Below are 25,094 nucleotides of genomic sequence, written 5' to 3'. Positions count from 1 at the left end.
CTAGTTTCTTCTCTCCTATGGGACAGTAAACTGAATATATTTGAGTTGTGGACAAAACAAGACATTTGAGGACATCATCTTGGGCTTTGGGAAACACTGATCCACATTTTACAATTAAGCGATCGAGAAATCGAGAAAATACTCGTTAGTTGCAGCCCTCTAGCCATCTTAAAAAAGACTTTTTAACTTTTTGCCAGAAGACCAGAAGCATAAAGACTTTTGTGTTCCCTTCCAAAGAGCACCTTCATTATTTGTTTCAACTTCTGAGCGCTCCAAATCTTTTCTCTTCCATTAATTCTGTTAATCCCCTTTTCACCAGCTAAACCTGATGAACCAAGCGGACCCATCAGGTTTGATGAGATCGATGCTACCACCGTCACCTGCAGCTGGGATCCTCCAGCCAGAGATGGCGGAGCTCCCATCAGTGGCTACGCCGTGGAGCAGCGTGATGCTCACAGACCCGGCTGGGTGCCCGTCTGCGACTCTGTTAGCCGACCAACCTTCAAGTTTGAGAACCTGATTGAGGGAGATGAGTACGTCTTCCGTGCAGCTGCCATTAATAACTATGGCACCGGAGAGTTCCTGCAGTCTGAGATCGTCACCTGCAAGAGCATGACAAGTAAGACTTCTTCCCATTTTTAAGGTTACACATTTAGCCGATATTATTATGTGATTATAAGTGTGGTAACATGTTTACCCTCCTCCACAGATGTGCCTGGACCTCCTGGCCGTCCAACCATCTTTGATGTTTCTCGTGACGGCATGACCGTGGCTTGGAACCCGCCAGAAGAAGACGGTGGCCTTGAGGTTTCTGGATACATTATCGAGCGTAAAGAAGTCAGGTCTGACAGATGGGTGCGTGCCAACAAGAATCCCATCACTATGACGAGATACAGGTCGACAGATCTGATTGAGGGCCTGGAGTACGAACACAGAATCACTGCCATCAATGCCAGAGGAATGAGCAAACCAAGTCTGCTGTCCAAACCTGCGGTGGCAACAGATCCCATCGGTAAGGGAATAGTTTGAAAGAAAGCCTTGTTGCCTTGTCAGGCCCCGAGCACTGACGACTGCAAGGACCCTATTGAAACTGAGGTGCAAAGGCGCACACATCAGAACTTGTTAAATTGAAAAATGTATATTGTCTTACGCATTGATTTGGCAACACAGACCCTAAACTTTAGTTTTCATCAAACGATGCTGCCCTGGCTTGGCACCCATTTTGGTTACTTAGATTTTTAGAACTGAGGTGGGGTGGTATCAAAAGTCTTGATAGTGCAAGCACAGACTCATCTTTTGTAGATGCAGCTGCTAAAAACACTGACATGTTTCTCTTCCCTGCTTAGATCCACCTGGCTGTCCTCAGAACCCGAGGATCACCGATACCACAAAATCCTCTGTGTCGCTGGCTTGGAGTCCTCCCGACGAGGAGGGAGATGCAAGGGTGGATGGCTACCTGATAGAGATGCAGAAGGTGGGCACCATGGCCTGGATCAAGTGCAACACCACACCGTCTCTGATCTGCGAGTATACGCTGACCAAAATGCCACAAGGAGAGGAGTTCAAATTCCGTGTGATGGCCTGCAATGCCGGCGGCTCCGGAGAGCCTGCTGAAGTGCCTGGAACTGTCTGTGTGACTGAGATGCTTGGTAAGGACACAGAGGTTACTTTAACTACACATGCAGCAAGGTCATGTGTTGTGATGTAAGGATCCATGGTGAATGGCTTAAAAATGGATATAAAGGTGTAAAGATTCCAACCGGTTGAGATAAAAAATAAATGGTGATGCAGTTTTTTAACGCCATAGGGCGTAATCTACTTTAGATTTCACTTGTTTGACTTCAGACGTCACAACGTGTTCTTAGTTTATTTATTTGAAGAGATTTCTTTTTAATTATTTAATTATTTTGATGGGCGATTTGATTTTAAACATCTATTTTTGTTATATAAGATATAATACAGTTTCAGTGTCACTTTTGAGAGGAGACATCTTTTGTTTTGCACAGTTTATAGAAACAATTGAATGTTTTTCACTCATTTGTGAGCAGCTAATTTCGATTAAAAAAATCCCGAGAAAATCGTGTTGTCAACTTAAAATCTTGATTGTATCGATTTGTAAATTGAGTCGTTACATCCCTACCTGTGTGTATTTGTTCAAACTGAATAAAACTAACTTTTGTAACTCTCATTGTTCTCCAGAACCTCCTGACTATGAACTGGAGCTGAAATACAAAGACGTGTATGTGGTACGCCAAGGAGGCGTGGTTAGACTCTCTTTGCCCATCAAGGGTAAACCTCACCCAACCTGCACATGGTCAAAGGACAGCGGTGCAATCTCCGCTGCGGCCATGATCGCCTCCACAGAGGACGCCAGCGAGTTGGTGATCAAAGGAGCCGAGAGAAGTGACTCTGGAGTGTATGACCTCCTGCTGGAGAACAGGGTTGGCAAGAAGAAGGCCCAGATCAAGGTGAAGGTCATCGGCCGCCCAAGCGCTCCAGAAGGACCACTGGTCTTTGAGGAGATCCAGGCCAACTCTGTCAAGGTGTCCTGGAAGACGCCCACAGATGACGGTGGCTCGGAGATCCTGGGTTACATCGTAGAAAGACGTGAGGCGGCCAGAAACGCCTGGTACACCGTGGATTCAAGAGTGACGGACACTCAGCTGCTTGTCAAGGGCCTGAGGGAGGGAACAGAGTACCACTTCAAGGTCACCGCTGAAAACTCCTTCGGTATCAGTACCTCTCTGAAATCAGAGCAGCCACTGGTGCCAAAGACTCCTCTCTGTAAGTATTCCTCTTCTTCAGTCTAAAGCATATATATATATATATATATATATATATTTAGTAGATATATAAGTAGATACCGCCTTCAGATACAGGCATCTGAACAACTCTGACCATAAAGACTCACACTGCGAAAGACTTTTGTGCTGTTTGGATGTTCATGTAAAAAAAAATACCAAACTAAGCAACATCGAATAACATTTCACCTATGAAAAACGTGTTTAACAATATTTTACTTTTACAAACATTAACTATCAATTATTTTCATTGTCAAATAATCTGCTGATTATTTTCTCAATTAATCATTTGGTCTATAAAAAGTCAGAAAAAAGTGAAAATGTCCATTCTAGTTTCGCTTTGGTTTGTCAGTCAAAACCCAGGTTTTTTTTAACCAAATATCCTGTATCATAAATAAATACATGTCTGGCATTTGTAGCAAAGCTAACTGGTTGGAAATTCAGCGATAAATTATGATTTTAGCTGTGGATTAACCTCCTGCCTCGATAGACACATGCATTAGAAGGCACAGCGTTTCTGTACCAAAATGGCAAAACAACAGCGGCCAATGCGATATCTACGTATCTATGAGTCTAAAGTGTCTTTGAACAGTGTGAGACCATTTATTAATGACTCCAAAAATAATCTGCATTTTCAAGGTGCCCCTGAGCCTTCAAGCACCCCACCAGAGATCATGGACGTCACCAAGAGCTCCGTGGCGTTGGCCTGGTCCAGACCAAAAGACGACGGGGGTTCTACTATCACCGGCTACTTTGTTGAGTACAAGCTGGTGTCCGCTGAGACGTGGTCCCGCCACCAGACCAAGATTGCCTCCACCATGTTTACTCTGCCTGGACTCACCCCTGACGCAGAGTACCAGTTCTGCATCGTTGCTGTCAACAGCATTGGCGAGAGCGAGGCTGGTCCTGTGTCTGACCCGGTCACATGCAAGGATCCATTTGGTGAGTCTCCACTTTCTTATAATTCATAGCACCGTAATAATTATAGGTGATGGAATTATAATGGCCATAGGACAATCAGAAGTGAATAACATTTCCTAGTAATCTCAAGTGAAATCTTCCTAATCAGTTGATCAAGCCTTAATAAAAAAAGGCACAAAACAACTGTAAGTTGAGTTGTTTTTTCTTTTCTTCCAGACAAGCCAAGTCAACCAGGCGAGATCGACACAGTGAACGTGACAAAGAGCGCCATCGCCATACGCTGGCAAGCTCCAGAGTGCGATGGTGGAAAGCCAGTCCTGGGCTACTGGGTGGAGTACAGGAAGTCCATTGAGAGCACCTGGAAGAAGTCCAACAAACAGAGACTGAAGGAGAAGGAGTTCACCATGCCTGGCCTGGCAGAGGCCACCGAGTACGAGTTCAGAGTGTTTGCTGAGAACGAGACTGGAATGAGTCGACCTCGTAGGACCGCCACATGCATCAGGACCAAACTGAGTGGTGAGTAAACCGAAATATACCATGGAGAAATTACATGTTAGCATTTACGCAACTTGTTTTTCCAGAGCGACTATACTTTGGGACATTACTAAACCTAATACATGCGTTTCCTGAATATAAATTATTGTTTTGTATGTACAGTTGAAACTGAACCAGGCCTGAGAAAGGAAATGGATGAAGTAACTGTCAAGCTTGGCCAGCCTGCTGTCATGAAGTGCCAGATTATTGGTAGACCCATCCCTGACATCAAGTGGTATCACACCGGCAAGGAGATTGTTGAGTCTCGCAAGTACGAAATGAGCTCTGACGGCCGCAACCACTCTCTGTCCATCATGACGGATCAACAGGAGGATGAGGGAGAGTACACCTGCAAGGGAATTAATGACGCCGGAGAAGCAGAGACCACAGGCGTTCTCGTGTTGGAGGCCCCTGCGTCCTTCAATCCAGACTACCCACTGAAGGAAACCTACTACGCCGGCCTGGGATCCACTCTGCGCATCCATGCTGTCTACATTGGCCGTCCTGAGCCAAAGATCATGTGGCTGCATGGGGCAAAGACCCTTGAAAACACAGACGATCTCAGCATTGAGACCACAGAGCACTACACACACCTGGTGATAAAGAACGTGCAGCGCAGACTCCACGGAGGCAAATACAGAATCAGACTGCACAACCACTTCGGCAGGTCTGAAGCTGCATTCAACGTTGAGATTTATGGTAAGTTCATGTTCATTCACTGCAGTGAGTGCAACAAAACATGCATTTGAAAAGGTGATAGTATTGGATTTGTAATGCATTTCTAATTCCTTCCTGTGTTTCCAGACAAACCTGATCTGCCTCAGGGTCCAATTGTGCTGGAAGCCCTCCTGAAAAACTCTGTCATCATCAGCTGGAAGGCTCCCAAAGATGACGGAGGCTGCATGATCACCAACTACATTGTGGAGAAGCGTGAGGACAAGGAGGGCACTGAGTGGGAACTGGTGTCTTCATCCATCAATGGCATATCTTGCCGTGTGCCCAACCTCATTGACGGTGCCGGATACTTCTTCCGTGTGTATGCCCAGAATCGCTATGGCAACAGCGAACCACTGGAGCTCACTTCCCCTATCCTTATCAAGAGCCAACTGGGTAAGATTAATCTAATATATGTTTCAAAATATCTAATAAATCAATTTGCAATTTACATGTGAAGAGAAGTACATTACAAATGTTCTGGCAAGTTTCTGATTTTTATATTCCTGTCCACAGAGAAACCATCACCTCCTCTGTCGCCAGTTGTTTCTGGAATCACCAAGGACTCCTGCGTGGTTTCCTGGAAGCCTCCACTCAGTGACGGTGGCTCCAAGATCAAGTGCTATTGCCTTGAGAAAAAGCAAAAGAAGGACAAGAAAGAATGGGGTGAATGGACTCCGGTGACCAAGGACGAAATCAAACAGACGGTGTTCTCCGTCAAGCGTCTGACCGAGGGTGTTGAGTGTATCTTCCGTGTGAAGTGCGAGAACCTCGGGGGACAGAGCGACTATAGCGAAGAGACGGCTCCCATCGTTCCAGCCACAGCCGTCGATATCCGTGCTCCTGCCTTCAAGGAAGAACTGAGGAACATGAGCGTCAAATACAAGAGCAATGCTACCATGGTCTGCAAGATCACAGGGCAGCCCAAGCCTGTGATTAAATGGTTCAGACGAGGAAAGGAGGTCCACTCTGATGGAAAGAAGATCAAGATACAGGAATTCAAGGGGGGTTACCACCAGCTGGTCATCACCGAGGCTGATGAGGAAGACTCCACTGTGTACCAGATCAGGGCCACCAACCAGGGAGGCTCCATCTGTGCGACCATCTCTCTGGACGTTGAAAGTAAGCTCACATAGACCCACATATTCTATTGTATTGTAAATCTGCATTGCAAACATATTAAACAATTTTTTTAAATTCAACAAAAACATGACATCTCACTTAAACAATTTCTCTCATTTCTAGTCCCTGCCAAGATCAACCTGCCAAAGAACCTGAAGGACAAGGAAGCCATCCCTGCCCTGCGTGGAGAAGTAGTCAATATCAAGATTCCTTTCACCGGCAAACCAGATCCTGTCATCACATGGCAGAAGGGACAAGATCTTATCGACAGCAATGGCCACTACCAGGTCATCGTCACTAGATCGTTCACTTCTTTGGTGTTCACCAATGGAGTGGAGAAGAAGGATGCTGGTTTCTACATCGTCTGTGCCAAGAACAGATTTGGCATTGATCAGCAGACAGTTGAGCTGGATGTAGCTGATGTTCCTGATCCTCCACGTGGTATTAAAGCCACTGACGTCTCCCGAGACTCAGTCACACTGAACTGGGTGGCCCCAGCAAATGATGGAGGCAGCAGGGTCATCAACTACATCATTGAGAAGTGCCCGACCACTGCTGAGAGGTGGGAGCGTGTTGTCCAGTCCCGTGACACCCACTACACTGTTACCAATCTTTTCGGAGGAACCAGCTACCAGTTCAGAGTCATCGCTGAGAACAAGTTTGGACAGAGTGCTCCATCGGAGACCAGTGGACCTGTGATGACCAAGGAGGACAAATCAAGAGTTCTGCTCTATGACAGGGAGGTTGACGATACTGGACGTGTCCCCAAGGGCAAGGTTCACTCCGAAGCCAAGAATATGCACAACAAATATGCCATTGCAGAGGAATTGGGCAGAGGTCAGTTTGGCATTGTCCACCGCTGTGTTAGCATCAGCTCTGAGAAGACCTACATGGCTAAATATGTCAAGGTGAGAGGCGCTGATCAAGCAATAATCAAGAAGGAAATTGCAACACTGAATCTCGCCAAACATACCAACTTCCTGCTCCTGCATGAGTCTTTCGACAGCCCAGAGGAGTTGGTGATGATCTATGACTTTATCTCTGGCTCTGATATCTTTGAGCGCCTCAGCACAGCCGAGTTTGAGCTCAATGAGTATGAGATTGTCAACTACATCAGGCAGATCTGCTCGGCTCTTGAGTTCCTGCATGAAGAGAGCTACGGACACTTTGATATCAGACCTGAGAACATTGTGTACACAACTAGAACCAGCTCTAATGTGAAGATTATTGAGTTGGGCCAGGCTAGACACCTGACTCCTGGAGACCAAATTAAGGTCCAGTACACCACTGCCGAGTATGCTGCGCCTGAGATCCACCAGTCTGATATGGTTAGCAGTGTCACAGACATGTGGTCAGTTGGTGTCCTTGCCTATGTCCTTCTCAGTGGATTAAATCCATTCACCGCTGAAACCAACCAACAGATGATTGACAACATCTCCAGTGCAGCCTACAGCTACGACGATGAGTCCTTCAAGCAGGTCAGTGTTGAGGCGTTGGACTTCACAGACCGCCTGATGACAAAGGAACGTAAGCATCGTATGACTGCAGCTGAGGCTCTGGCGCATCCTTGGCTGACCAAGCCTGCAGAGGAGATCAGCACCAGAGCGATCCAAACCAGCAGGCATAAGAGATACTACCAGGCAATGGTAAAGAAAGAGTGGAAGACTGTTGTCTCCGCAGCTCGTGTGGCCAGCGGTGGCTCCATCAGATCCCAGCGTGGCGTCTTTGTCGCCAAGGTGAAGATTGCTCCGTTTGAACACGGTCCTGTTGGAGGCCAGATTGGCCACCACGTGGTGAACGAGGGAGACAACGTGAAGTTCACCTGCAACATTGAGAACTATGACAGCACAACTGAGGTGACATGGTACTGTGGTGTCAGGCAACTTGAAGCTGGTGACAAATATGAAATTGAGTACGAAGATGGCCTGGCTGTGATCACCATCAATAAGGTCACTAGAGCAGATGACGGCACGTACAGATGCAAGGTTGTGAACGAGTATGGTGAGGACAGCGCCTACGCAGAGCTGTTTATCAACGGTGTTAGATCTTACCGCGACTTCTTCACCACTCGTGTGGTCAAGAAAACAAAGCGCAGAGTCGACACTGCCAGAATGCTTCAGAAGCCACCAGAGTTCACCCTTCCTCTGACAAACCGTACAGCCTACATTGGCGAGGATGTGCGCTTTGGCGTAACCATCACTGTTCACCCGGAGCCTCGTGTCGTTTGGCACAAATCAGGACAGAAGCTCATCCCTGGATTTGACGACAAGAAATACACCTTCATCAGCGACAAGGGCCTGTACCAGCTGATTATACACAAACTCGACGACGAGGATGATGCAGAGTACAGCGTTGTGGCCCGTAACAGGTACGGGGATGACAGCTGCAAGGCTCGTCTTACTGTTGTTCCTCGACCTAAACCAGCAGACCTCACCCTGAGGCCCATGTTCAAACGCCTGCTTGCAAATGTCGAGTGCAGAGAGGGCCAGAACGTGCGCTTTGAGATCAGAGTATCCGGACATCCAACACTGAAGTGGGAGAAGGATGCCCAGCCTTTAGCCTTTGGACCATCTATTGAGGTCGTCCACGAGGGTCTGGATTACTACATCCTCCATGTGAGAGACACTCTGCCTGAGGACTCAGGTATATACAGAGTTACTGCTACCAACTCTGCTGGATCTGCCAGTTGCCAGGCCATGCTCAAAGTAGAACGTTCCACTCATGTAAAGAAGGAATATGAACCGAGCGAAAAGGAGAAGAAAGAGATAGCTGGAAAGGAGGAAATGGACAAGAAGGTGAGGCTGTCTCAAATTCTGGCCGACACTGTGTTTACACCTCTACCACCCTTAGCAGTACAAGCTGTCAGGGAGGCAGCCACCATGTTCAAACCTGCTGTGACGACTAAGAAGGGTGAGAAGACCGAAGCTGAGATTCAGAAAGAAAAAGAGGAGAGGAAGAAGCGTGCGGATGAGAAGAGGCTGCGTATGCCCTACGACGTCCCCGCTCCTCGTGTCGTTAACCCAGCTGCTCTTGAGGAGGATGCGGAAATTAAACACTTCCAGCCACTCTCCGACATGAAATGGTACAAAGTCCTGCGGGATCAGTATGAGTTCCCTGAGCCTATGGATAAAATCAAGCAGAAGAGGATGAAACGTATTCGCCTCTCCAGATGGGAGCAGTTCTACGAGGTGCCAGTCAGGATCAAGGACCAGTACAAGCCTAAGTGGCGACTCCCAACCGTGACTCAGGACGACTTGGAGACTGTGAGGCCTGCAAGGCACCGCACACCTTCCCCTGAGATGGAGGCTTACCACAGGATCAGGAGGAGGTCCTTGGGTGATCTGTCGGACGAGGAGCTACTGCTGCCTGTGAATGAGTACCTGTCTATGAAGAGAACAGAAGAGGAAAGGCTTCGTCTGGAGGAAGAGCTGGAGCTTGGTTACTCTGCTTCTCCACCAAGCCTCAGCCCAGTTCGCTTCGAACTGTCTACCCTGCGTCCCTCATCTCCCAAAAGAGTCTACAGTGACGACGAAGAGGGAGAAGAAATCCGCAGATATGACTCCTACCGAATTCCATCTAAATACGAGGCTGGCCCGAGTTTCGTTGACCTCCGTCAGCGTCACGACAAAGCCACATACAAAGCCCCGAGACAGAAGCAGAGGGTTTATGAAGAGAAAGAAGATCACGAGCTGCTGCGCCCACACACAACTGTTCAGAGAATGTCTACTTACAAGAGTCAACTCAAGCGCATGGAGTTTGAGGAAAAGACTCGAGTCTCCAAAAAGGAAACAACTGTCTCTGTTGCGACAGTTTCTGAGAGCGTTGAATCTGAGCACCTGACTGCTTTCTCCTCAGAATATATTCCTAAACCGATCAAGAAGCTCCCAACGTCTGAACCTTTGAGGAGATCTACCCCAGAAAGAGCTGCCAAGACTGAAGTGACCTTTCCTAAAGTTGACTTTGCCTCCAGGTATGAGGAGAGAAAGCAAGCTCTGAGATCAGAGAGAAGATCAATGGAGAGGAAGATCGAGGTGGTGACACAGGCTCCCTTCAGCCTTGACCACGCCCCACGTATTACCATCAGGATGCGATCTCACCGCGTACCGTATGGCTGCAGCACAAAGTTCACCATGAATGTCCAGGCCAAACCCGAGCCTGAGGTCAAATGGTTCCACAATGGAAAAGAGATTTCTCAGACAAGCAAATACTACATGACCAACATCAGTGGGGTTCTTACTCTCAAGATCACCAACTGTGTGACGGAAGATTCTGGCACTTACCGCGTGGTCTGCAAGAATGCCAAAGGAGAGACTTCTGACTATGCCACATTGGATGTAGCAGGAGAAGAATTTGCTGCCTACTCCTCACTCCGCAAAGATGAGGAGCCTCCATCCTCTCACCTGCCAGAAATGACAAAAACAGAGGTGTATCACGTCTCCTCCTCTAGAACAACAGTAAAGGAAAGTGTGACTGAAATTGTGAAAGAGACCACCATTGTTTCTGAGAGGAAAAAGGAGAAGGAAAGTGTTCCTGCCAAGATCCTGACCAAACCAATGTCCCTGACTGTAGAGGAGGGAGACAACGCCAGGTTTGAGTGTGATGTGGATGGCGAACCATCGCCTTCTGTGACCTGGCTGCGCGAAGGACAAGCTATTGGTTCCTCTGCCCGTCACCACATCGTCTCTACTCAGTACAACTCCTCCTTCGAGATCTCTGCTGTTGAGATGTCGGATGGAGGCAGCTACTCTCTGAGGGTGGAAAATGCCGGAGGCAAACAAGAAGCCCACTTCACTCTGACAATCCGCAAGTCTGAGTCCAAGGAGAAAGTGGTCACCAGAATCACCTCCCCAGAGGCCAAGTCCCCTGAGCCAATCAAATCTCCTCAGAGAATCAAGTCCCCTGAGCCAATCAAATCTCCTCAGAGAATCAAGTCCCCTGAGCCAATCAAATCTCCTCAGAGAGTCAAGTCCCCTGAGCCTATCAAGTCACCTCAGGGAGTCAAGTCCCCTGAGCCAATCAAATCTCCTCAGAGAGTCATGTCCCCTGAGCCAATCAAGTCACCTAAGGGAATCAAGTCCCCTGAGCCAATCAAGTCACCTCAGAGAGTAAAGTCTCCTGTCTCGCCAAAATCCCCAACACCAAAGTCCCCTACTCCCAAATCCCCAACTCCATCAGCGAAAGAATTATAGAAAGTAGAGTCGACAACCTGCACAGTCACTGTACAAGGTAAGACAACTAGTTCCACCTGCTTGTGGAAGTCCTTCATTCATTTGCAGCTGAAAGCATTTAAACTGTTTCCTAGCATAAACTCTTGCAATTTATATCTGTCTTAGGCTCCAAAACCAAAGCTGAACTGAACTGACTCTGAGGGCCAACATCTCTGAGGCTTCTTGATGAAGGAGGGCGACGGCACAGCGTACACCCTCCGACTGTCCACCGACTCTGCAACTGTCAACGTTCACATTTGCTCCATGTAAAAAAAAAAAAAAGCTAATTTATATCCCCGTTTCCCTCTTCCAGAAACTTTTATTTAGTGAATTAGCAACGATAATCTTACGTGATAAAGATCTGGATTTCTGTTCTTGTAAATATGAACTATTTTTGTACCAAACTTGACATTAATTTATGCCAAACTAGACTAAAGTCTAAAGTTGTTATAAAATGTGCCATATTGGACAATTATGACCAGACCCAAACGGAATCTGTGGATTTTTTTTTTTTTTTACAGTTTCCAGCAGTGATCCAGAATGAAAATCTGAGGAATTTAGCGGACTGTTTTTCTGCTTGAAGTGAAGATGTGTTACCATTCTGAGTTTTATTTTAAATTTTGTTTAAATTTGTCTAAAATCTGCACAAAATTCTGCATCCACAGATTCCGTGTGGCCCTGATTATGACTTAGGATTTTTGAACCACTTTTCTGTGACATGTACATAATGTATATAGCCGAATTTAACGGTTATGGGAAATGTATGCATTGTTATTTATGACACGAATATTACCTGAAACAAAATAACAATTATTTTAACAGGAGAAAGTTTCACCAGGAACGAATACCCTGTCGAACCGAGAAACTAAACTCTGTGCCTCAACGAAAAGTTGAAGTCTTAAGATTGCCTCAGCAGGTAGAGAGGCTCCCTGTTGACGTTACGAAACAGAAAGACAAATTATTGTTTTGGACACGCATCTGCGTGCGATATTACAGTTTCCTATGAGTTGTACCGTGAGCGTAAGACCCTGAGTGCTGTTTGCATAACCCTCATGTAAGCAGCATGAACCGGCCTTGTGCTCAGACCGACTGCGTCGTACCACCACGATTTAAAGACCAGCGCAGAGTGCTAGCGGCCTGCACTCTCAGCGTTTAGATCATTTTATTTTAAAAAAGAGCGCTGTTTCTGCACAGGATGGCCGCGCCGGCTTTCTAAAAACGTAACATCTCCTGGCAATGAATAAAGAGGAAGCCGCCGTCGTCTCTCCTGTGCAGGCGCAGCGCCGTCTCTCGGAGGATAGCTAGCTAACGTGTTTGTGTGTTGGAGTGTTTGTAGCTTTTAGTGATTTCACCTTGTCGTTATCAGGGTCTTCTTCATTCTCCACAGAGACTCCATCTCCTGTGAGAGAGGAAAGAACATTCATGTTTTACCCTGCACTTTGATTTAATTGATCTGTTGATGTAGAACGATATTTCATCCTCCTTGAGTTTTATGCATTTCTGATTTAATAAAGCATGATTTCAGCACGACACCATATCTCCTGTGTATTTCTTTCAGTGTGTTTTTTCTGATCTCATGTTTAACTCTGACTTTAATCAGCTGATGCACTGATGTCCAACCAGGGGTAGTTGGAAAGAAATACATAAATAGAAATGATTATTTCATATGACATAAAAATGTATTGATTGAAAAGAATATATGAGCTGTAACACCTAAACACTCCATTTTACACTTATGTACACTTCCGTGAAAACTAGTTAGCAAGAGACAACAGAAGTTTAGCAAAAAATAAAAAACGTTTAGCTAAATGTAACGGATAAAGGGCAGAAATAAGTAGCTAAAGAAACAGGTTTTATGGCACAAATAATTAGCTAAATGTTTTTTTATATATATAAGTATAATTTAGTAGGCAGTGTTGAATCTTGTGAATGTTTTAGAAACTGAAAACAACACAGTTCAATCAAACAAAAACAGAGACATGATTTCAGATGATGAGTTATTTATTTGTAAATTTACCATAAGTTTAAAAAGTTATATAAAAAGACTTTATGAAAAGGATATGATGAGGAAGAGAGCTGATGGTGAAGGTGGGTTAGTGTACAGATTGTTATGGGAATAGGTTGTTGACTTACTTAAAACATAAAACAATAAATAAATAAAATGGTTAGGTACGTGTAAAATTAGAGATGTATTGTTGTGTGTATTGGTTATCCTGTTGTAAAAATATATGATATCTATATATATATATATATATATATATATGTATCATATATATATCATATGATATATAAAGGAATGAGTTGAAGTTGAATGAGGGAAACATCACAAACTTCATCCTCGTCCTTCATCTGGCTCCTTTTCAGAGAGTTTATGAAACTATTAATTGTAATATTATTTTTAATATTATTTGTAATATCTTTTGTTTGAAATGAAAAATAAAATGAAAATAACTAAATGAAAGTGAGACCCCCCCTCTGACAGTGAAGTTTATAAAGTTTCGGTGTGTGCGCTGAAGATAAGAAGGTAGATTTTGTTCCAGTAGAGAAACATTTGATCCATAACTGTAGAGATTTCAATAAGACCAGACCCTCCCGGATCTTTTATTTTCTTCTTGATGTTGATTGGTTATGGAGAAGCTCCTGGTTTGGTTTCTATGACGACCCGAGGCTACAGCTCTATTGTTGAAGAGGATTTGTAAATGGGTCTTGTTAGTTTGTTTGTTTGTATATGTGTAATCTGAATAAATAAATAGAAAAAGAAACAGAAAATGTAAATAAAGGGGTTGCTCCGTGTTGTCGGGCTGAACGAGCCCCAGCTGGTCTTTATGATCATGTGACTCAGAGTTCAGGCCGTTTCCTGTTTAAAGTTTTAACTTTCACTTTCACCCAGGCTGTGTCGCAGTTAGTTTCCTCCGTGTGGAGCTCCAGCTGAAGGTAAGTTAAGCCGTCTGACAGGTTTTTTACCTCTCTGTTAGTTTAGTTTTTAGAGCAGAAAGCTGCAGAGAAACTACCACTACTCTGACTGGGGACTCAGACTGTCAGACTGACCAAAGATCCTCCGCCATGTTGGCGGATTCCTGGGAGACCGAGTGACGGGATTTACTTCAGTTTACATTATTGAGAACATATGAAATACATACACTAGTATTTAAAAAGCAGCAGCTACAGCAGGATAGGAGAGAAGTCCTCCTCTATTACACACATATACAACTACAACATGATCATTTCTCTACAAAAGATCAAACAAACATCACATGTGAAGATATATATATATCAGGTTATTATACAGAGATACAATAAATACAACCAACATTAGGTTTAAGATGAAATGAAAATGTGTTTGAACTGTGAGTTGAAGGCTGGCAGCACATTAATGTTTTTATAGTGACATACAGCAGCTCTCTATCTGATAACTAGGGTGTGTGTGTGTGTGTGTGTGTGTGTGTGTGTGTGTGTGTTTCTCTATCTGATAACTAATGAATTTGGATGGACCACTAAACTGCAAGTGAAAACTTTTTTTTTTTACTAGTTGAGTGAGTGAATATTTGAAAGAATAAACAAATGGTGATATATATATATATATATACATACATACATACATACATACATACATACATACATACATACATACATACTGTATACTGTATATAGCCAATGAGAAATGCTGTTGTTTCCTGTGCAGATGAGAGGCTGAGTTCAGCAGCATGGATCAGTGTGAGGACAGAGGAACCACTCTGTGTGGGGACCAGGACCGCCAGACCAAAGCTCAGAGGTGAGACCACCATCTCTAACTGTCCAGCACTCCCATCACTCCACCACCTGAAATACACAAACTGGTAGTGATGATTAGACAGACTCAGGATCTTCTATGAAGTACTTTACTCAGTCTACTGGGAGAGAGGGAGTACAGCACCGTGGCCATCGTTCCTCTTTCTCTCTCGCCTACCAGACACTAGGAGACTCAGAACAGACTAAAGTCTGACACCATCTCACATCTAACGTTACAGATAGGGCTGCTAGAAAAATATAATCACAATTATTTGGGTCAATATTGAAATCACGATAATTTAACACGATTACTCGTTGACTTCTGGAAAGATGTTGACATTATTGAACTTAAAAAACAGTGGAAAAAAGTTAAATAAATCAACAGTAAAAAAAAAACAGACAACTGTGGCACTTTACCAGAAAATGACTTTGGAAGAAAATAAAGTCTCCTTTTAGAATATTACTTGAGTAAAAGTCTTAACGTATCCAATTATTACTGTACTTAAGTATTACAAGTAAAAGTAAATGATTCCGGAAATATAAAGTACAGATATGTGAAAATTCTACTTAGTACAGTAGAAAAGTTAGTACTTTGTTACATTCCAACAGTGTCCAGCTGTCATCCTTTCCCACTATAGTCTAAAGTTACTGCACATACAGGACATTACCATGATATCTAGAATACCTATCATCATATAAGACATGAAAGAATATGCAGAGGAAATGATTTCCCACTATCACCACCATTATTCACACTCAACCTCTGTCTGTGTTGTGTTGAAGCCCAGAGCAGCAGCTCACACCTGACTCTGCTGAACCTGGACCTGGACCTGGACCTGAACCCAGCTGTGTGTCCATGAAGAGTGACCGGTCTAAGGATTTACCTGTGTACTTCAAAGATGGACGTCACTCTGTTGATCCAAGGTGAGGATTTAAAACCGAGAAAAACACAACCGAGTGTTTGTGTCAGATTCTCAGTTGTGAGTCGTAGCTTTCAGAACGCTGAAGACCGGAGCATTGCAAGTATCTGCAAGATTCAACTCATCAGAAAGTCTGAACTGGACTTTAGCAAGCAGGCCACCCATAATCTTTTACTAGGGCAGGTGGCCTTGGCAAGCATAACAGAACAGCAGGGGTCAACCCACAGGCACCCTGCTCCTTACCATGCAAATCTGATAGTGGTCTACAAGAGTAGGGGTGGAACGGTACACAGAAGTCACGGTTCGGTTCAGACATCACGGTTTGGTACAATGGAAGGAAAAGCAAAACAAAAACGCAGAAGTCAATTTTTGTTATTGTTTATGTCTCAGGCTGTACCACCTAGTGTCCTCCAGTCTGTCCCCTGAGCTAGCTGTCTCAGGCTGTACCCCCTAGTGTCCTCCAGTCTGTCCCCTGAGCTAGCTGTCTCAGGCTGTACCACCTAGTGTCCTCCAGTCTGTCCCCTGAGCTAGCTGTCTCAGGCTGTACCACCTAGTGTCCTCCAGTCTGTCCCCTGAGCTAGCTGTCTCAGGCTGTACCACCTAGTGTCCTACAGTCTGTCCCCTGAGCTAGCTGTCTCAGGCTGTACCACCTAGTGTCCTCCAGTCTGTCCCCTGAGCTAGCTGTCTCAGGCTGTACCACCTAGTGTCCTCCAGTCTGTCCCCTGAGCTAGCTGTCTCAGGCTGTACCACCTAGTGTCCTCCAGTCTGTCCCCTGAGCTAGCTGTCTCAGGCTGTACCACCTAGTGTCCTCCAGTCTGTCCCCTGAGCTAGCTGTCTCAGGCTGTACCACCTAGTGTCCTCCAGTCTGTCCCCTGAGCTAGCTGTCTCAGGCTGAAGTGTGTAAAGTAAGATAAACTGTAAACAATAAGTACCCCACATCATCTCCACACTCCATCTGGAACTTGGAAACAAAATAAGACAATCAGCTATAAAACTGAAAATACAGCATCTCTAATTTATGAAAGTGCACATTACATAGACTAATAACAAAAAAAGAAATTCTACTTAGGTGAGACCTTCCCTCACAAAAGTATTCTTGCTATTAAGTGTGACAGGCATACCTTTGCCAAGTGACCACGTCCTCCTGTAGCTCCTCAGCTAGGTGAGTGCTTGTGTGCCGCTCATAGAGGGCCCGCGTCTGCTGACACTTTCGTTTCCCACTCAGTCAATAAAATGTCACTGTGAGAGAGCTTTCCGTAGCACGAGAAAGGAGGAGAAGTTGGACAGTTTTGCTGCAGATTAGGTGTCCCTAAAGAAACACGTATCTAACAGTAGTTCCGCTTTACATTTGCACAGGAGTTTTATGTATTTTTATACAGTGTATTCTCCGTGTAAATTAATGTACCGAACCGAGACGCCCGTACCGTTTATATTCAATATGAATACATTATGGCTGTCAACGAATATTCTAAATTTGAATATATATTCGAATAGTTTTTAAAAAACGAATTTCGAAGGTGAAAATTAATATTCGAATAAAAAAAATAAAAAAAAGTGGAAAAAAACGCTCGCGGTAGCAAAGGCTGTCTGGCTGTCTGCTTTGCTAGCGCGCCTGAAAGCCGCGCTGGTGCTCGCGACACTAGCTGTAGTCTTCTCCTGAACAGCGGTGGCGCTAATGAGCAAAGGCTACCGACGCTGCTCTTTCTACTGACTAGAAGAAGAGGAAAAAGGTAAACAACGGCAGAACTGGCAGCAGCATTGCCGTCAATGCTTCGATTTGATTCAATGACCTACTTCGTCGGATCAAGCCTTTCGTTCACCATAAAAGAACTCATCTTAACCCAGTAAGTTTACAAGAGAGACTTGCAGTCACTCTGAGAGTCCTGACATCCGATTGTCGGCGAACGCATTCAGGCTTCTGTTTCCGCTTTGTCGCACACCTCGGCTCGAGCGCCATAAATCGGACACTCCGGCCGGATATTACATCATTTTGATGTCACGATGTCGTGCGCCACCTTGGATGCATGCGCAACCAGATGTTCGAATAGTTCGAATATTCTGTGTTTTTTTTAGAGGGAATATTCGAACGTCATTTTTGAGCAATTTTGACAGCCCTAGAATACATGTACCATTCCACCCCTATACAAGATGCAGCAAGATCGGTGCACCCCTAGCCCACCTCTGTGTTTCACATGGATTCACTCTGTACCATTAAAACTGTTGTGTTTCAGTGAAAACACTGTTCTCATGGATGGCATGACAAAACAATGAGCAAAGATTGTTTGAAATGTACTCACAATCCATTGTTGCACAGTGTTCTGGGTACAGTGCAGATTGTATTCAGTTTTTGATGTGTTTCTATCAGGAGAAAGCTGGAAGAACCAGAACCCAGCTGTGTGTCCATGAAGAGTGACCGGTCTAAGGATTTACCTGTGTACTTCAAAGATGGACGTCACTCTGTTGATCCCAGGTGAGGATTTAAAACTGAGAACAAAACAAACTGTGCTGCCTTCCAGTTGGTCTGATCTATCAAACACTGTTGATTATCTTTCCAACATGTTCAGCTTTGGAGCATCGTTCTCTGGTGTAGTAGCTCAGTTTTAGAGCAAAACTCTGCCGTGTACTCATGTTTTATGATGATTTATTTAGTTGTTCTCATCAGAAAATATTTTCTGTTTTAGATTTAGTTCAGCCCAACATTCACTTGTTTTGTGTTCACACTAAGTTTGTACAAACAAACCAAGATACGTCCTTAGTGAAAGACACTAGTTGTAGCCTTAGTTTGCTTCTTAGTTCTTTCTGTTGAATCACAGTGGGATCAGCAGTACAATCAACACTTTAATGTAAGGGGAAACCATCTGATTCAATGTTGTAATGACCTTTACCTTGTGTGTGTCTCTGTGTGGACAGACATGATGTGAGCTAATTCTTCCTGATTCCTCCACAGAGTGGACCAGGAGAGCTCAGAGGTTCCCAGTGATCAGTCTGCCCAGCAGCATCAAACACACCTGGACTCCATATTTATGGTCTGTCCATGTACAACAATTACTTTTACATCTATCTTGTTCGCAATCATCTGGTGCACTTTATAGACCAGGGGCCTGTTGCACAAAAGTAGAATGAAGAAATCCAGGATAAGTGAAAAAGCGCAGCTTGTCTTAGTGTGATCCACTCATCGCGGCTTAATCAGTTGCATGTTTGCCGAGCCAGGATGAGAAGGTGAAGCTATGTCAGCCAGGAGTAGATATTCAGGATGAGAAGGTGAAGCTATGTCAGCCAGGAGTAGATAGCTGGGATAAGTGCACGTTCACGGCTTTCTTACATAGACCATATCCATCACAGATTTACTGATGCAGAAATGGAAAAGACGCGTGCAGCATATGTTTCACCCGCTGAGCAGCAGCTTCTAATGGAAAATTACGAGGAGATGAAGCATATAATATATGATATATATATACTATATCATATATTATATATACTGTATAATATGCAAAAAGGGAAATACGGCTGTTGTTATCAGACAGCGAGAAAAAGCCCGACAGACAATAGCGGACCGACTGAATACGTAAGGCTCTAATAAAATTAACTTACTAGTCACTCCACGTTTTTACAAAGTTGTACACTCTGTTTTAGTTGCTTTTAATATGCTTATTTAAAGTGTTGGTTTTATTGCTGTATCTGTTTTTATGTGCTAAATATTGTGCTGGTTTTAGTGTAAAGTGTCTTTGAGTACCCTGTAAAGCACTATATAAAATGTATTATTATTTAGCCTACTTTGCCTTAAAAGTGAGCAGAGGGAATTAATGTTCCTCGGGAAATTTACCCTAAAGACTAGGCTTAATTTCAAACCCTTATTCATAATGCGAGAATATGTTTTACAACCATATGCACAAATCTCTATAAGCTATGACTAATTCTAAATATCTTTCTACAAATAATGTTCATACAAACAAACATGACTGGACAAAAACTAGAAAATAAGTGCCTTCAATACACACTGTAAGCATATCTGTAAAACAAAGTGCTACCAACACACAGCAACGCATCTGTAGTAGGGTTTAGCGAGCTGCTGAGGGAGCTTGACATTGAGGAAGAACTTTGCAAAGAAAAAAACAAGAAATTAGAACTTCTAAAGGTAAGAGCTATGCTATCTGTAAATTGAGTAGGAAAATATAATTTGTTGTGACCGTGTGACCTATTGTACATATTTTCTTTAGTTTATTGAAATGCTATGCATATCAGACGTGTATTGCATCATCATTTTGTGATGCTGCTACAGGCCTGTGTGACACTTGTTGTCAAGTGCAGTATATATGTTGGCTTTTGCCTTTGTAAAGTTGCCAGCTGACTAAGTGACTGTTATTTTGCAACCTGCGCTGAACTGTGTTGTGTGATGGCATTGTTGTATCTTCAGTCAATCACGTTTCAGAATTACTATTGTGCTTTCTGCTTGGGTGATTTTTAGTGAATACTATATTGCAATAGCAGGGTGTCCGCGGGGTTTTAAAAAGTATTAAAAGGTAGTAAATCAAATTAGTAAAAATTAAGGCCATTAAAAGGTATTAAATGGTATTAATCGCCATTTTACGAGGTATTAATTTTTTGAATGACTTTTTTGCAAACTATGACTTGTCCATTTGTTTTATTATGTCTATTTAAGTTAATCTTGAAAAGTTTGTGATATATTATATCCTATCCCGCGATCGGGTTATCGCCTATTTTAGCTCGAACAACCAGACCCACATCAAGGTGTAGGGTCTGTGTACACCCATTGGCAGGGCTCAATCCGAGGGGGGGTAAACGGTTGTCTTTTCAAATTCCCTCTGCACGCTACAACCAGGCAGGGCCAGAAGATAGCGGAGCTAGTTGATAGATTAAACTTTTGGTGCGTATTGGGCCGGCAAAACTCTGAACACATCTTCCTTTTTTTTTTAAGAATGACTTCTGTGCCGTTCTTCTTTTCTAAAAAAAAGTTGAACTCCAAGTCTTCCAGAGTCGCGGCCAAAACTGATTCCAAAGACCGCTGTTAGCCAGCAGCAGCAGCTCTTCTTTGTTTTCAAGTTGTTTGTATCCCACAAACATGAACCGAGATCCTGAGTGGTGCATCACACAGATGAAGAGTATAGGGCAAACGTTCCTCCAGGGCAAGCAGGTGGCAGGTGGCATCTCAGCTGGTAAGAAAATAAGGTATAGGGACAGTAGAAGTGGATCGGTTATTCAGATTGATTAATGACGTGTTAGCGGTCTCAGTGTGCAAGGTGGTTTTGTGCATTCTCGTAACAGTGTGGAAGTGTCATTGCTTTTACGTAAATAATTTATTTGAACAAGTTCTGAAAAGCTCTACTATGTCCTCCTAGCTCTCGATGTAGATGCTGTGATGGTTGACAGTGTTTCCTCTAGAATGGTTTTCTGCAGCGGGGGTGGGGGTGTTGAACGTCAAAAAGTAACGTTACTTGAAACAACGTACGTAGATTCTTTTTAGCATCTCACATTAGCTAGCTACACTTTCAGTCACTATGACCTCTACTACTACGGTCAGAAACATTGATTGTGCCAAAATATGAACAATAACGTCTCTATCAATGGGCTTATCTGCTAATGTCCGTTAGCTTAACCATCCAGCAAATAGACGGTGCCGTTACCTGAAACCGGTGATTAACGTCACCGCTCATTTTACACAGTTTAACAACAAAACGCTGAGTGAACATTACTAGCTACGTTTTTCATGTTGGTTTTGAGCGGTATGCACCCCTAGTGGGGAAGAAAAAGCAATTCAGTTGAAGCATTTAGCATGAGATCACAGGTTCACTTAGTTTCAAATGGTTAGAATGACATGCATGTCTGTATGTATGTCTGTCTGTTTTCTTGTATTTCACTTGCCTCATGGAAAATTTTCTATGTGTACTCATTTGCGTGTCTGTACATACAAAAGAAGGTTCACTTAGTTTGAAGTGGTTATAATGGCATCAGTGAATGCATGTTTCTTTGAACTGCTTTAATTTATCATTTTATTTCATCTATTAATTTTATTCTAAAGGTGAAAAAAAAACAAAAAGGGGGGGGGGGGTAAAATGTATAAAAAGGGGGGGGAGTCTAATCTATTCTGTTGACTTTCCCTATCTGCGTTGTTCTATTGGCCTAGAGGGTGTATTTTTTATAAATCTCAAACTCTGTTTAATGGTTAGAAAACGTGTTGCCGTATTAACCTGCAACTCACTGGCGTGTTGGTTTTAAAAAATATTGAGAAGGTATTAAAAATGGTATTAAAAGGTATTGAATTTGTCTCTAGGATTTCTGTATATACCCTGAATAGTCTTGAACCATACAATGCTTTGGTATGATTTAATTAATTGTAACATTGTCTTGTGATGGGTGAGTCAGATGGCAGTACTTGGTTTATTGAACTGGAAAGGCATACTTGATGCCTGCTCAGCTGGACTAGTCATTCATCTTTTTTTAAATTTTTTTTATTCGATAGTGACAGTGGATAGACAGGAGGGGGGAGAGAAAGAGAGGGAATGACACGCAGCAAAGGGCCGCAGGTCGATTCAAATCAGGGCTGCTGCAAAGGACTCAAAGGACAAAGGCCTGCATGGGGCGCAAGCTCTTACTGGGGGAGTTAGAGGCCACCCCAAGTCATTCATCTTTTGACCAATAGTGATTTGGCATGTGATTTATGTATGCCTATTATAAAGAAACAAATAGGCTAGTCTGTACCTTTTAGAATTTGTCACATACTTCGTTGTTCTGAGTTCGCTGTGCAGTACGCACCGTACCATGTTGCCTACTTCATGGAGGGGGGGGGAGAGGCAGAGGTAGAGTGGTCTCCTTTTTTATTTCTTTAGATCAGCTATTATATGTACAAATATTTTTATATCTATCTATCTATCTATCTATCTATTTATCTATCTATAAAAAAAAAAAAAAAAAAAAATTATATATATATATATATATATATATATATATATATATGTGTGTGTGTGTGTGTGTGTATATATATATATATATATATATATATATGTGTGTGTGTGTGTGTGTGTGTGTGTGTATGTGTATCGTTTTAAGACCGTGAAAATGTTGTGTGTTCCCTTTGTTTTCTGCACGGGGCAAATTCACGGGGAGAGCAGCGGTGGAAAAGCCTGTTTCCTCCGCATTGTCCCACTTTATCTCCGGTGCCAGTGCAACCATTTCTTACCAAGTAAAGAACTGCAATAGTAGGATTTAAATCAAACTGGTGACAGCAATAGTGACAAGTAATGCATGTTAATAAAAATAAAGCAGAAGACAACGGAATAACGGTTAAACACGTTTATTTCGGATCAGAGCAGCAGCTGATTTAACACATAAGACTCCAGGATTAATCTTAGCCTGGCTGTTAGCCTGGCTGCTGTTGGACCGCTCTGGACCAGGCTAGCTGCAAAGAATAAATCTCCATGGTTACTTGGCTGGGTTTAATTCAACCTGCTTTTGTGCAACCAAGTCAAAGCTAAATTCATCCAGGATAACCTGAATATCCCGGCTTAATCCCTTATCCTGGTTTTGTGCAACAGGCCCCAGGTCTGTCCAATATGGATCTGATGTTTGCTTCCATGATTTCAGTTTGATTTGATTCATATAATCTTCTGTTCCAGCTGCTGGAGGAGGACATTGTCACGTTTGTAAAGAACGAGCTGAAGAAGATCCGGAAGGTTCTGAGTCCAGATTACCCAGAATGCTCAGAGAGTCAGAGGGAGGGTGAAGAGGTGTTGGATGGTGAAGACAAAGAGCAGAGGAGGAGCAGCAGAGAGGCATTTCTGAAGATCACACTGCACTTCCTGAGGAGAAGCAAGCAGGACGAGCTGGCTGAACGTCTGCAGAGCAGTAAGAGGATGTATATCTTTAGGGGAAGTAAACTGTCATATGTACTTTATAAATCACTTATTGATCTTCTTTGTTGTGTGTTCTACAGGAAGTCCTTCTGGAGTTTGTAAGCGTAAACTCAAATCTAAGCTAAACAAGAAGTTCCAGTGTGTGTTTGAGGGGATTGCTAAAGCAGGAAACCCAACCCTTCTGAATCAGATGTTCACAGAGATCTACATCATAGAGGGAGGGACTGCAGAAGTCAATGCTGAACATGAGGTCAGACACATTGAAACAGAATCCAGGAAACCAGACAGACCAGAAACAACAATCAGACATGAAGACCTCTTTAAAACCCCACCTGGAAGAGATGAACCAATCAGAAGAGTAATGACAAAGGGAGTGGCTGGCATCGGGAAAACAGTCTTAACACAGAAGTTCACTCTGGACTGGGCTGAAGACAAAGCCAACCAGGACATCCAGTTCACATTTCCATTCACCTTCAGAGAGCTGAATGTGCTGAAAGAGAGAAAGCTCAGCTTGGTGGAACTTGTTCATTACTTATTTAGTGCAACCAAAGAAGCAGGAATCTGCAGGTTTGAAGAGTTCCCGGTTGTGTTCATCTTTGACGGTCTGGATGAGTGTCAACTTCCTCTGGACTTCCTCAACACTGAAATCCTGACAGATGTTACAGAGTCCACCTCAGTGGATGTGCGCGACAAAAACTGACAAATCAGACAAAGGAATTTCCTTCCCTCCCCCCCCCCCCCCCCCCCCCCCCCCCCCCCCCCCCCCCCCCCCCCCCCCCCTCCCTCCTCCTCTTTCTTTGGTTTTTTTCCCCCCCCCCATCTTTCCTTTTACTTCAGGAAGAGATTCAGAGATGAGGAGCAGGCCAGCAGAATCATCTCCCATATCAAGACATCCCGAAGCCTCCACATCATGTGCCACATCCCAGTCTTCTGCTGTATCACTGCTACAGTTCTGGAGGACGTGTTGAAGATCAGAAAGGGAGGAGAGCTGCCCAAGACCCTGACTGAGATGTACATCCACTTCCTTGTGGTTCAGTCCAAAGTGAAGAACATCAAGTATGATGGATGAGCTGAGACAAATCCACACTGGAGTCCAGAGAGCAGGAACATGGCCGAGTCTCTGGGAAAACTGGCTTTTGAGCAGCTGCAGAAAGGCAACCTGATATTCTATGAATCAGACCTGACAGAGTGTGGCATCGATATCAGAGCAGCCTCAGTGTACTCAGGAGTGTTCACGCA

General features: G+C 43.8%; 2 protein-coding genes across 2 annotated transcripts in view; both read left to right on the top strand.

Moving 5' to 3' along the window:
- The window catches only part of LOC120569501 (titin-like), a 276,128-nt gene extending 263,299 nt beyond the window's left edge, over positions 1–12,829 (top strand). The window contains 11 exon segments of the mRNA XM_039817355.1: positions 320–619; positions 710–1,012; positions 1,347–1,649; positions 2,200–2,784; positions 3,441–3,743; positions 3,939–4,238; positions 4,380–4,955; positions 5,061–5,366; positions 5,487–6,092; positions 6,216–11,318; positions 11,426–12,829. Of these exon segments, the coding sequence (XP_039673289.1) occupies positions 320–619; positions 710–1,012; positions 1,347–1,649; positions 2,200–2,784; positions 3,441–3,743; positions 3,939–4,238; positions 4,380–4,955; positions 5,061–5,366; positions 5,487–6,092; positions 6,216–11,281 (8,648 nt within the window). The 3' untranslated portion in view covers positions 11,282–11,318; positions 11,426–12,829.
- Positions 12,830–14,184: 1,355 nt separating this feature from the next.
- Positions 14,185–24,924, top strand: LOC120569499. The gene is made up of 8 exons (XM_039817354.1): positions 14,185–14,233; positions 14,982–15,071; positions 15,851–15,991; positions 18,353–18,457; positions 18,935–19,013; positions 23,619–23,847; positions 23,936–24,291; positions 24,892–24,924. The coding sequence occupies exons 2-8, from the start codon at positions 15,004–15,006 to the stop codon at positions 24,922–24,924; spliced, it is 1,011 nt and encodes a 336-aa protein (XP_039673288.1). The 5' UTR covers positions 14,185–14,233; positions 14,982–15,003.
- Positions 24,925–25,094: the final 170 nt, after the last annotated feature.

This window comes from Perca fluviatilis, chromosome 12, assembly GCF_010015445.1.
Source record: "Perca fluviatilis chromosome 12, GENO_Pfluv_1.0, whole genome shotgun sequence".
Classification (NCBI taxonomy): domain Eukaryota; kingdom Metazoa; phylum Chordata; class Actinopteri; order Perciformes; family Percidae; genus Perca; species Perca fluviatilis.
The sequence above is the reverse complement of the archived record's forward strand: the minus strand, read 5'-3'. Positions and strand labels throughout refer to the sequence as shown.

Excerpts from the sequence above, each read along its gene's own strand:
- LOC120569499 (XM_039817354.1), top strand. The coding sequence starts at position 15,004 with ATGGATCAGTGTGAGGACAGAGGAACCACTCTGTGTGGGGACCAGGAC. Across the intron at positions 15,992-18,352 it reads CGTCACTCTGTTGATCCAAG|GAGAAAGCTGGAAGAACCAG; the intron begins GTGAGGATTTAA and ends TGTTTCTATCAG. Across the intron at positions 23,848-23,935 it reads GGCTGAACGTCTGCAGAGCA|GAAGTCCTTCTGGAGTTTGT; the intron begins GTAAGAGGATGT and ends TGTGTTCTACAG.